Consider the following 13,001-nt stretch of genomic DNA (forward strand, 5'->3'; position numbering starts at 1 on the left):
TAAAGGGAAGATGATAAAACTGAAGGTTCTGTAGATACAGTACTGAATTCTCCCATCCGGACCAATGCAATTTGAAATATTATTATAGAATATAGAATATATGCTTATACATTACCTTATTATAGCCAATTCGCACATTTATATATATATACATATAGTATCTTTCAAATGCCTGAGTTCAATTTGGATTTAGTATCACCAGGCGTGCATAATAACAGATACTGATATCTACTGTAATCGACTGTACTTTTTTATTTCCCCCACAGTGCAACCGTTTTGAAACTAATTTCAGATCTAATTGTTCCTACATGCTAACAATAGGGAGGAGAAACTAACTGCGTTTCAATATTTGTCAAAAACGTTACCTTTTGTGGCTTATTATCGCGAATAATACCAGTTATTGACATATTCATAATTCAACTCTGAACTTTGAACCCCCATAGAACTTGAAGGGAAATGTATAGTTCGGAAAAATTCCAACGCTGATCCACAGCTATGCATAGACCACCGCAACACTTCCGGGATTCTGAAATCGGGGAGGAGATTGCGGAGGGGGCAAATGAATGAATGTGGATGAGAGCCTTGACATTAAGTGATTGCAGATACGGCTGTGGGGGTGCTGGAGACATGATCGAATAGACTTGTATGCGCCTGAATCTCCTGAACACGGCGCGAGACATTCCTAATCGATCAGAACTAAATCGGCAGCGAAAAAGACAGTTTTTAAGCATCGATTCCCCATGCACATGCGCAGATTGGCCACGGAGTGTGACGCAACGCACATCCACCCTGGAATGTAGAGGGGTTGTGTTGTGTTGTGTTGTGAGAATGATAAGATAGAATAAAATATACAGTAAAAGGAATACAGTACAAATATACAGAAGTCTACAGTAAGTGTAATATTGCACAGTGTTGTGCATTTATAATCAGTAGCTTAGGCTACATAGTAGGCTAATGACAGCCTATTCTAGTCTAGCAGGTGCTGGTATAGACGTATAATATATGACATATATGACATATATGAAATTTTTTGCCTAGATATACGGTATATCGATATACGGTATATCTAGGCAAAGAATGTCATAGATGACTGAAAATCAACATTACTAGTCTATACCTGGAGACTCAATCAGGTAATTGTAGATGTCGCCATAAGACACGTCTGGCCATTGAGTGGGATCGTTTTTCCATTCTCATGTTCTGCTGAAAGGACATTGGCCACCAAAGCAGGCAATTTTGTTCAAATACCGGCACTTTTCAGCAGCTGGCAAGGTACTCATATAGCTAGCCATTTTTTAAATATCGTAACCTGCCGCTCACATTCTCACAACACAACACCCCCTCTAATGGAACATTCCAGGGTGGATGTGCGTTGCGTCACACTCCGTGGCCAATCTGCGCATGTGCATGGGGAATCGATGCTTAAAAACTGTCTTTTTCGCTGCCAATTTAGTTCTGATCGATTAGGAATGTCTTGCGCCGTGTTCAGGAGATTCAAGTCTATTCGATCATGTCTCTAGCACCCCCACAGCCGTATCTGCAATCACTTAATGTCAAGGCTCTCATCCACATTCATTCATTGCCCCCCCCCCCCCCCCCCGCAATCTCCTCCCCGATTTCAATGTAACGCGGAAGTGTAGTGGTCTATGCCCTCGACAAAATGGCTGCAAAAAAACTACAATTCCCATGGTTCAACATTTTCAAAATGGTCGCCGTCTCGGAATATACTTCAGAAAATCGAGAAGGTAAAACGATATAATGACACTTTTAACCTATTGCTAAACTAACGGATTGATGATAATATACATTCTACATGCTTTTGTGACATGTTAGTGATGTTAATACTTGAAAATGTTTGATTTTAAAATCGCGAATTTTTTGCATCACAAAATATGGATATATGATCATAATGTCATTTAAGGGTCGGTACCGACCCCGTGGGGGGGAACAACCATTCCATGAGCTAGGGGCATCATAGTCTCGTCATAGATTTACCTGCTGGACCTTACTTAAGGAGCAACCAGTCACTAGAACTGGTAAGGTAAGGTAAGGTACATTTTATTTGTATAGTCGTGCTTATCTAGATTAAAAATCACAAAGTGCTTTACAGGCAGTAAAAAAGTTAATAAAAAAAAACATAACCACACACGTTATATCACATATAAATTAAAAGTTTGTAAAATACTTTAAAGGGGAACTATTTTACTATTTCTTTCACTATTTGGGCACTTTTACACAATTCCTGTGAGTCTATGGAACACCTCTGTAATATATATATTTTTTTTATTCATTGTTTTGTATTTCTAATCAAGTCCTCAAAAACAGCATTTTTCTACCTCAAGATTTCGAGCTGTTTTGAGCCTGGGCTGCAGGGCGGCACCTAAACCACTGCGCTTCGTCGTCGTCTATCTCAACATTAACATGCAGCGGTGACTATATGACATCACATATAGGCACATTTTCAAACGACTCAGTTCAGTGAGGGTGAATATTGTGAGAGGAGAATTGGAAGAATGCGCCAATATGAGAATTTTGAGACATAGATCATATTAATATAAGTTCACATAGCTAGGAAACAATGCTAAACACTCAAAAAGGCCATTTATAAGATAGTTCCCCTTTAAAAACAAAGTTAATTAAAATAACAACCACATACACAAATGTTACACCGCATAAATGATCAATTAAAAGCCTGACTGTATAAAAAGGTTTTAAGACCCTGTTTAAAAGACTCCACACTATCAGCAGACCTGATTTCACAGGGTAGCTGATTCCATAATGTAGGTGCTACAACTGAAAAAGCCCGGTCACCTTTGGTTTTTAATTTGGTCCGGGGGACAACGAGCACTCCTTGGTCGGAGGAGCGGAGAGCCCTACTGGTGCAGTAGGGGGTTATGAGCTCACTGATGTAGCTTGGAGCTTCACCCTTTAGAGCCTTGTAGGTGGTGAGCACAATTTTAAAATCAATCCTGTATTTTACAGGTAGCCAATGTAACGTGGCTAACACACAGGGGTAATGTGCTCTCTGCGTTTGGTTCTGGTCCACAATCTGGCGGCCGCATTCTGAATGTTTTGTAGCCAAAGCTGATTTGTCAAAACAAGTGAACAGAGAATTACAATAATCAATTTGTGAAGAAATAAAAACATGAATAACCTGTTCAAGACAGTGATGTGGTTCCATAGGTTCCAAAATTCCATTCCAATAATGATGTAAGGAGGTAGCTTACCAAATAAGGGCCTTAAAAATGAACACATACCAGTGTTTGTTGCGCCCCTCCATCAGTGTTTCACCTAGGCTACATAATTTCATTGAGCTATAAAACACTAAAAAGGATTCAGTGTCACTGAATCACTGGAGGACATGAACTCATTAACTTTCAATAACTGGCTAAATAAATTAATGTGTAAACGGTTTAGAGTATTGGGATATGTGAAGTGCATAATAAATCTGCATTGTTTTTGATGAAGTGCCTCTTTAATCCTTGTGTGATGTTCGGATCTGTGGGACCGTTTTCAATGTTTACTAAAAGATAAATGATACAATGATTTTTTTTTTTTTTTTTTTTTATACATACATCACATTTTTATCACAAAAAAAACAAATAGTACATTTATTGATAAATGTGATCTAGCATATATACTATACTGTCTAGATAGATCAGTGGTTCCCAAAATGGGGTCGGTTGCGAGATGATTTCCAGAATGTATTGATTAAAAAAAAGAAAAAGAAAAAATTCTAATAATAAATTGATTCTCGTCTGACTCTGGGGGAGGATGGCAAATAAGTGTATACTATTTACCTAAATTTACTAAACAGAGCAATAAGAGCCCATGGTGATTCCTTTACAATCATTAGCAGTGTATTCACTCTTTAAACAGAGAAGACCTTACATACAGCAGACGGATGACAGAAATATGTTTTTAGCTACGATACTAAAAATAGAAATTCGGTACAACACACTTGCATCACTGTTGTTTATCATCTTGACAAAGAGAAATACAACTTTAAATACCACACACACACACACTCACTCACAGGTCACTCTGCATATTGACATTTGAAACACAAAGGATAACCATCCAATAAAAAGAACTCAGACTATTTCAATATTCTGACATTTACTTTTCACGGTTCAGCCTACAAGCTCACACGACAGTGTATTTACTATGGTGTGATTTATTATATCACTTGCTTTAGTATTCATACGAGTCTGGAAAGGACTGTGAAACATTTAAAGACCAACCCCCCCCCCCCCTCTCTTTCATTCTCCATCGAGCTCTTTATATCTGTCCTTTATATCTCTCACTAGCGCCACTGTATTCCAGCTTACTGCCTTTCTTTTCAGACTCTTCTTGTGTCTTTGATGAGGACCAGAGCTCTGAGGTTACTGTAATATCGCTACTGTTCCACGACACAGAGCCATGGTGCCTTCCATTATCTTCCTAATCACTCAAACAGTTCATCATTCAGCACACACACACACACACACACACACACACACACACACACACACACACACACACACACACACACACACACACACAGATACATTTATACATACATATATACACACACAATGACACACACATTTGCACAGACACACTTGGATGTACACACACAATCATCCACAATCATCACACACACACAGCTCTGTTCCAATTCTAAAAGATACAGAAACAGGCCGTACTCATAAATAGGGGCTTGGCTGTACAATACTGGCCTTGTTCCTATCCTACAGCTCTATTAGGACTGGTTAGGTCAAGTGTTCAGGGGGAGTGTGTGTGTGTGTGTGTGTGTGTGTGTGTGCGTGCGTGTGCGTGCGTGTGTGTGTGTGAGAGTAAGAGAGAGAGAGAGAGAGAGAGAGAGAGAGAGAGAGAGAGAGAGAGAGAGAGAGAGAGAGAGAGAGAGAGAGAGAGAGAGAGAGTGAGAGAGATTGAGTGTAGAAGGGATGTTAGACTTATAAAGAGAACCACTGTTTCCCATGTACACTCTCCACACTCCACGCATTACAGGGTCTCTAAACACACAGCTCTTCAGCCCAAGGCAGCATGTACCTGGGGAACGAGCTCTACTTCTCTTCTTGACCCTGGTAGTCAAAGGAACAGCCAACCAGTTATCTGCACCCAGCTGTACGAGTCGAACACTAATACAGCGCTTTTGGTCTAACATTCCATGCTGGCTGGGAAGATGCCAGCGCTAAAATTTATTTGTCAGACTCATCTAACTGCTGCTGTAAAATAAATACACACATTGTGTGTTCCTTAGTGTTTAGTTTACATGGCAAAGGATTACAGTAATTTTCAACCAGAGAACCAGACTGAGAAGTGAGAGAATAGGCCTGATTTGCCTTCTCTTGACATGATTTGACCTGCTCTTGACCTTTTAATCTGGGTTTATTTCAGGTGCCCTGCAACAACTAGAGTCTGACCTCTCACAGCCCTCCATCTCTCCAGCCTCTCATGTCCCCTCTCCCTCTAGCAGCTTCACAGAGGCACACATTAGGCTTTATAGAGTAGAGGTGTGTCTGTATAAATGATTCAATTGAGAGCTTCCTGACTCCACTTTCAAATTTGGAAGTTGATTTGTAGGCTGACTAGGCTCTATTTGAACTTTAGTTAACCAGTGTTGACTATGTAAATTAAGAGCGATGTACTGCTCTGTTGTTCTATAAAGTAATTTAGAACTGAACTTTGTAAAGAAACTCAAAGTATTAAGAGTGGTGCACTGCTCTGTTTCTGTTGTTCTGTAAAGTAATTCAGAACTGTTCTGTAAAGTAATTCAGAACCGTATCCTGTAAAGTACAACCAAACCGTGGTAGCGGGTGAAAGCACCATTTCCGCTGCACAGATCGGAAGTGATAAGGCTAAGTATGTGGAGACAAAAATGCTGTCTGTATGCTAGAGAATTTAAGCCCATTAAGATGGTTTATCGTAAATGGAGTAAAATAATATTACACTAGGAATGTAAGGGGTGAACATTTGATTTTTCCATAATATTCCCCCCTTTTGATCATACATTGATCAAAAAATACATTGACACATTGATCAAATACAGAATGCTATCATACTACAAAAGTACCAACAACATCATATAAACATTATCAACTATATAAAAATGTACTGGCTAAATGCTGTTTTTGTGTCAACCTAAATGGTAGAGCAAAGCACCAGGGTGCGGGAAAACATTACAAAAGGAAATCAAACCCTGAAATAATGTCCCACATCCAAAGAACGTAATCATTGCATACCATGCCCTCAAAACATTAAAGCAGATGAAAACTGAATGGAAGAACGATCCTATTACAAGACAAACAGACAATCTATCTTTAAATCATAAAACACAGTTCCACCCCTCTCTAACTCTCTACTGTCTGAGGTAGGACAGGTCGACATACATTTTCTTAAAGGTAGAATCCATAAGGGGTGTCAAACTGTGCCGTCCTTTTGATGTCACGTTTACAGACTTTATCCGTGCTAAAAGTTTCCCTGGAGGATGTGGTGTCTAAGCTTAAAGTTATCTCAGGGTAAGATCTGACAATTCAAAGCTGATATAGATGAGTCTGTTTGTAGAGAGGGGGAGAGATGAGTTTGTTTATAGAGAAGGTGTAGATAGATGGGTTTGTTTGTATAGATTGTATAGATGGATTCATGCTAGCCATTGCAAACTGATGGGCTCCACCAGTAGCTGAATCCTAGGAGATTATGTTGATATCCCTATCTGTCTTCCGCTCTCTGTATCGAACTGAGCACAGAATAAACAATATTTTATTTTCTATCCATTGACTCGATCTTAATTTCTATAAGCTCACTGGACTCTGTAAAATAATTTTCCACAACATTCTTTTCAGACTCACCGATTTAAAACCTTTCGCTGGAGTTTTAAAAACATCTTTTTTTACTGGAAAGCTAATATTCCAATGTTTCACTATTATAAATCCAGTCTGATTGGCCTACAACAGGAACTAAGTGTACTGTATTCAATCTAAACAATGATGATTAACACTTGTCGTACCTAATACTCCCTACGGCTACGGTACATAGCAAACTCAGAAAGGTCGACAAAAAGACTGAAAAACCTATTGTACTTGTACTGTGGTATAGAAGCTGCAGAATAATTAACTGGAGGAATCTGGAGTTGTGCACATCCCATGCATGTACGTTCTGTCACAGTGGGACAGTACTAATACCACCATACTGTCTACCAGCTCTGGAAGAAAGGAAGCTAATTAATTAGATCTAACCCATCACAATGACAGAGTCTGCTGCACACAATGTTTCATTAATTAGACTAGTATCTCCCCGCTCATTTACAACTGGGCAAATATCACCCAGTCTGTGGACTCAAGCTATTTTTCTGCTCATTTGAATTTCAGGGAGAGGAACAAGAGTGTGACAGTTGCCGCTGCCCAATAAAAGCCTTTCAAATGTCAAATAGTCTCATTCGGTATAACTCCCCATTGCCTGATGTAGAGGGTAGAAAAGAGAGACAGAGTGGAAAATATTAAAGAAAATAGGAAACTGTAAGAGAGAAAGGAAGTGTACAGTGAGTGAAGAGGATGTGACAAACGAGCGGAGGTGTATCGAGAGGCACAGAAGTGTAATAGAGGGAGAAAGTGAGAGCAAGGAAGGTGGTGGGGGGAGGGGGGAGTGATATTGTGTGTGTGAGGCTATGCTGTTGTTGTTGTTGTTGTTGTTGTTGTTGTTGTTGTTGTTGTTGTTGTTGTTGTTATTATTCAGAGTTTGAAAGTGAAGCAGGAAGAAGCAGAGGCTGGCTCGATGAGAGGGATAAAAATAAATAAGAGAAAAACAAGGCGAGATTTGAAATGAAGGGCAATTGACCTATCTCAGGCTCCACCCTCTTTTCTTGATCCTCCAATCACAACTGTTGCTTCCCTGAAAACTTTGTTTGTCTAGGGAAGCAACAGTTGTGATTGGAGGATCAATAAAAGAAGGTGGAGCTTGAGATAGGTGAATTATAGAGCTAAATGAATTAGCCCGGATCACTCTGAAACTATACAATATTCACCACGGGATAACACACGAATGTATACATGAAAAAATTAACTATTTTTTACATGTTGGACGAGAGATATTGTCTCCATAGCTATAATATAGAATATAGATATAGCTCTGCAAACATTGTGACGCACAGTGGAAATGCCTATCTTTTAGCATGGCCCATTGACTACAGGGATGAGGGTAATCGCTGGCGCTGAATGAGTTAAAGGGATATCCCTATTATTCCTACTTAGTTACTAATGATATTGACTCACTGAAACTTACTTCAGTGCACACACACAAAGTACACCTCAGTGAACTTCAGCCAGCTTGTATAGACAGGAGCTCAGCCCCATTAACTGCATTGGTTTGTGGCTAACTAGTTGGAGTTAGTATGAGGAACAGCTTGGAGAAAGAACTACCGACCAACAACATCACTGCTGGTATAAGGAAGTCGGTCTAGGGTTCCAAAAATCAGAACTGTCCCTTTAAGGCGCATTGGATAAAAGTATCCATCAAATGGCACATACTAATACGAAAATGATGACAGAGAGGTTGAAAGCTAATTTTGGGAGAGAGGTTGTGCAGGCGGAAATGGTACTGGGGGGGGGGGGGGGGGGGGGGGCACTTGAAGACATGATCACAGAAGGCAGAAGGGAAGATGTATTGCAGGGTCCAGTTCGGTGGATCTACACCTTAACTAAAAAACGACATTGTTTCCTGTTCTCTTGTGAGGGGGAGGAAATACATTGACAACTCAGTGTAGCCATGCATCAATACATAATGGTCCCCAAAGCAAACACCTCATATGGAAGCAAGCAAGCAAGACTGTGTGATATGTATGTGTGTGTATTAGATAGATAGATAGATAGATAGATAGATAGATAGATAGATAGATAGATAGAGAGAGAGAGAGAGAGAGAGAGAGAGAGAGAGAGAGAGAGAGAGAGAGAGAGAGAGAGAGAGATCGAGAGAGGGATCATGACATGATGATATTAAAATAGAAGATAATAGTTTGCAAAGTTCCCGAAGAGGCAGGGGGAAACAAAAATGATCCTCACTTACTCAGAATAGCAGAGCCCAAGGTACTGAGCAGCAGAACACAAAGCACAATCTGGAGTTTCGTTCCCATCTCTATTCTATGATTGGTGAAAAATGAAGAATACAAAATACTACGGCCGAAAGCCGTTTCGCATCAGTCTCCTTTCTTTCCTTCACTCTTTGCTCCCAGACTAAAGTGATTCGCTTTAGATCCGCACCACTGGAAACAGTCGTACGCGTGTGTGGTTGGAGTGGAGCTCGGCGGTCTGTAGCTCCTGCGCACAGCGTCGCCACTGAGCTCCCTCGTCTCTAACACACAGTGCCACGTGTTCCCGACTCTCTGCGGGCTGCCAAGCTGACTCACTGCTGCTGGTCAAAATAGCCAGAACTGTGCCATCAGTACATCATCCCTGACGCACATACTGTACAGTACTGGCGTCTGGCGTCAACATACATGCCCTGGTATTATTACAATGCATTCTTGTTAACTGTGAGCGAAGACGGTTGAAAGAAAATGGCCAGATAGAGTAGTAGCCTATGTTTGTTCAAAGAGGGGGCCACACAAGATCAACTGAATGATATAATGAATAGGAGTACAGGCTACTGTAGAAGAGTAGGATATGCCTCGGAGTCGGAGAATCCAACCTGTCTCAGTCAAACCCAATATTTTCTCATGAGCATTGATCAGAATTAACCGTGTATTTTAAGTGTGTTGTCTTAATCTACATATCTATAGATTTCGGTGGTCTTTTGTTTTGAATGACAATATTTATCTCATTATAAAGGATGACATAACAGGGCGTTTTAGTGTATAAACTGTAATATTTCCACAGAGACGCAGGGAGACGCTGTTGTTCCATTGGACTTGGCAGAGAGAGGGCGCATCTGGCAGACTCCTTCAGGTAGGAGAACTATAGGACCAACATAATAATAATGTATAGGGTACATCAAATCTCTTGGCTTTTACAATTCTTCTCGGTTGGGATAGCATGACCTGTAACGATCTAACAACATTACTTCTCTAGGCCTACCATCCAGACCAGCATTGGCCTTTGATTGATTGATTGAAAATTGTATTAACAGATTGCAGAATGGGTACAGACAGTACAGTACAGCCCAATACACACAATTGTTAAGGGGATGCAGACCAGAGAAAGACTTTCGTCTTGTTTACATCAGGGTCCCCCATTTTCAATTCATCATAACATGACATACACAACATACAGATAATACAGTATACTGCTACATATACATTTGTACACCTTAATTGTCTTCCACTATTTGAAATAGTTTACATCGTTTTTTATTTTATTATATGACTATTATTTACAATCCGATAATAGCGAGATTTAATGCAAACGGCCTCCGATTTATAAATGCTCCGAGCCGTCCCTGGACCTGCCTCTTCACCAGAGGACTGGAGGAGCGACGTGCAGCCTCTCATTGGGTCGAGTGGCTCCAGACTCCAGTGACGGTGCAGAGAGAGAGGCTGAGGAGCGGCAGCATCGTAGCAATCGTCGCAGAACTGAGAGAGGTGGCGATATTGGACATTTAACTAGAATTTAGACAAAGCACGCAGACAACTTCTCATCTTGATAATTCATAGAATATCTCTTGGGAAAGGCGTGGTTGGATTTGGAAATATGGTAGCATTACATCCATTGCTAACCGTCGCTAGTTGGTGTATAGCATGTTTAGCTGTAGTGGCGCTAGCAGGCTAACGGTGTTGCTGTCGCCTACAGTGAGATGCATCGGGCTGTAGCGCATTGAGCTAACACTAGCTAATGTTGAGCTAACGTTAGCTCGCCGGTTAGCTTGTTGTGTTGTGAAGCAAAAACATGTAATACTGCGGAGCTCATAGATGCATGTCACCACAGTGGACATTAGTATGATATAACGTTAGCTAAACCAGATAGTTTATGTGAGCTCGCGAATTATTTCATTTTCTCTGTCTCTGATGATTTGACAGCTCCGTGTCAGCGGAGATATGGAGACACTGGGGAGGATAGCGACGACACCGGACGCCCTGGACTTCACCGTGGAGAACGTGGAGAAGGTTGGTCCGAGCGATCATTGCCAGCGGCTTGTCAACATAAAGTATTACATTATTAGTCGGGAGTCCATTCCTGGCTAGTCCCGGTTATACAGTCGTAGGACAACCCCATAGACAAACCTAAGCTTTAGGTCTAGACTATAATGTGCAAGACAGCGCCGTGCAACGTAGACGAGATCAAGTTGGGTTTCCAGATGTGTGACATTATTTACCCGCGCAGAGTGCGCGGATTCTATACAAATCTATTTATTCTCTGTCGCTTATTACCGGTAAATCGTGCTGTAGACTACAGATGTCTGTAAATATGACGCATATTATTAATGGATTATTCATTGGTAAGTGAGCATGCTTATGCTTTTTCAAAATATATTAATTTGAGCCAAGTTGATACTATTACACAAGTGCTTGGGACATCTATTTTGAAGAGCCGGAGCACTATGTGCCAGAAATAATCAATGCACCTGTTTCATGTTAACAGGTAGCTCAATCTTACAACCTTACTAACTCTTTGAGCACCACCGACTTTCCCCATCTGTACCGCCTGCCTGGCCCTGGCGCCAGCGTTATTGACCATTTTAGCGACGTTTGCAGACCCATCGTGTGTTCTGTATTATAGCTATGGAGACAATAGTATCCACACCAAGCTATTTTAGTTCAGAAGGTAGGCGATACTGCCACCTGGATGCGATTCAATCGTCATTGCAATTCCAACGTAGGCAGATGAGCCAGGGAGACCTAGAGGTCTCCGGCTGACCGCATAGAATGGGGATCAAAGGGGAAAAATCAAAGGATCAAAACCCAAAATCTCAGGTATGGCGCTAAACGCATGGCGAGATAACCCGACTTATCTCGGGTATGGCGCCCAATGAGTTAATAGGCAACAGAAAACAAAAGTGATCAAATTGATTTTCAATAATCTAGGTAAAATAATCACACATCTGGAGACCTAAATTGTTCTTGTCTGATGCCAACAACTATGACAGCTATGTGATTGACGCTGTCCATCTCTGGACCAAAAATTGTGTCTGGAGTATTTCCCCTGACTATGTGGTTAGCAACTAGCCATACAGGAGTGGTCTACTGGCTCGGATAGTAGATCAGGGCTTTGGGTGACACAGCAATACGTCATTCAGGCATCAGGTCCCGGAGAAATGGCCTGAGCGATTTTAATTTCTAATCTCTTATGTTTCTGACTTTGGTTAGTTAGTTGTAATGTACATCAAGTTCTCACCACATCTGAAGTATGTTTCTTGATTCTGACCATTTTCTTAATCCCATAACATTTCTTTAGTCACCTAGTCTAGTATGTTACTTTAATTTAATCTCATCTCAGGTCTTCTAATTATTCCAAACTTTATGGACATCAAGAAAGGAAAGATAGAGAGATTGTATGGACAGAGAGAGAGTGGAGAGAAAATTAATACAAGAATGAGAGAGACCGGCAGACTATTTAGGTGTTGGAGGTTGTAACTCAGTACGTAGTATATCCAATCTATCTCCGTCATTATGAAATGTGTGTCTGGGTCTCGGTGTGTGCGAGTGAGTGTGTGTGAGTGCACGGCGCGCACGCAAGAGTGTGCGTGTGTGTGTGCTATCTTTCTGGCGGTATCTGCCAGGTTGCTGTGTTGAATCTCTGTTGCTGGGTGGCCACAGACTTGGGACAGGGGAGAGAGAGAGGGGATAAGGTGTTTCTGCAGAGGAGCTGATGTGATGGATGGAGGGAGGGGTGATGACTGGTGGCGGCTCTAGAGTAAGGAGAGAGGTGATGCAACAGTCATTATTAGGGAGGGAGGGAGTATACAGGGACATGGCCCTAATTGTGCTCTAAAGTGATAAAGGAGGGGAAGAGAAAGGGGGACAAGTGAGAGAAAAGTCCTTTTCTCTCCATACGGTAGATCATATTTATCAT

At 41.1% G+C, this 13,001-nt stretch overlaps 2 protein-coding genes across 2 annotated transcripts in view; one reads left to right on the top strand and one right to left on the bottom strand.

The window, feature by feature from the left end:
• Positions 1-9,336, bottom strand: part of LOC311224369 (uncharacterized protein) — an 18,947-nt gene extending 9,611 nt beyond the window's left edge. The window contains exon 1 of the mRNA XM_084309336.1: positions 9,064-9,336. Within this exon, the coding sequence (XP_084165462.1) occupies positions 9,064-9,130 (67 nt within the window). The 5' untranslated portion in view covers positions 9,131-9,336. The remainder of the gene's footprint in view (positions 1-9,063) is intronic.
• Positions 9,337-10,492: 1,156 nt separating this feature from the next.
• The window catches only part of ipo13b (importin 13b), an 88,300-nt gene continuing 85,791 nt past the window's right edge, over positions 10,493-13,001 (top strand). The window contains exons 1-2 of the mRNA XM_084308867.1: positions 10,493-10,573; positions 11,009-11,095. Coding sequence (XP_084164993.1) covers positions 11,027-11,095 — 69 coding nt within the window. The 5' untranslated portion in view covers positions 10,493-10,573; positions 11,009-11,026. The remainder of the gene's footprint in view (positions 10,574-11,008; positions 11,096-13,001) is intronic.

The sequence above is a fragment of the Notolepis coatsorum genome (genome assembly GCF_963971535.1).
Source record: "Notolepis coatsorum genome assembly, chromosome: 2".
Lineage (NCBI taxonomy): Eukaryota > Metazoa > Chordata > Actinopteri > Aulopiformes > Paralepididae > Notolepis > Notolepis coatsorum.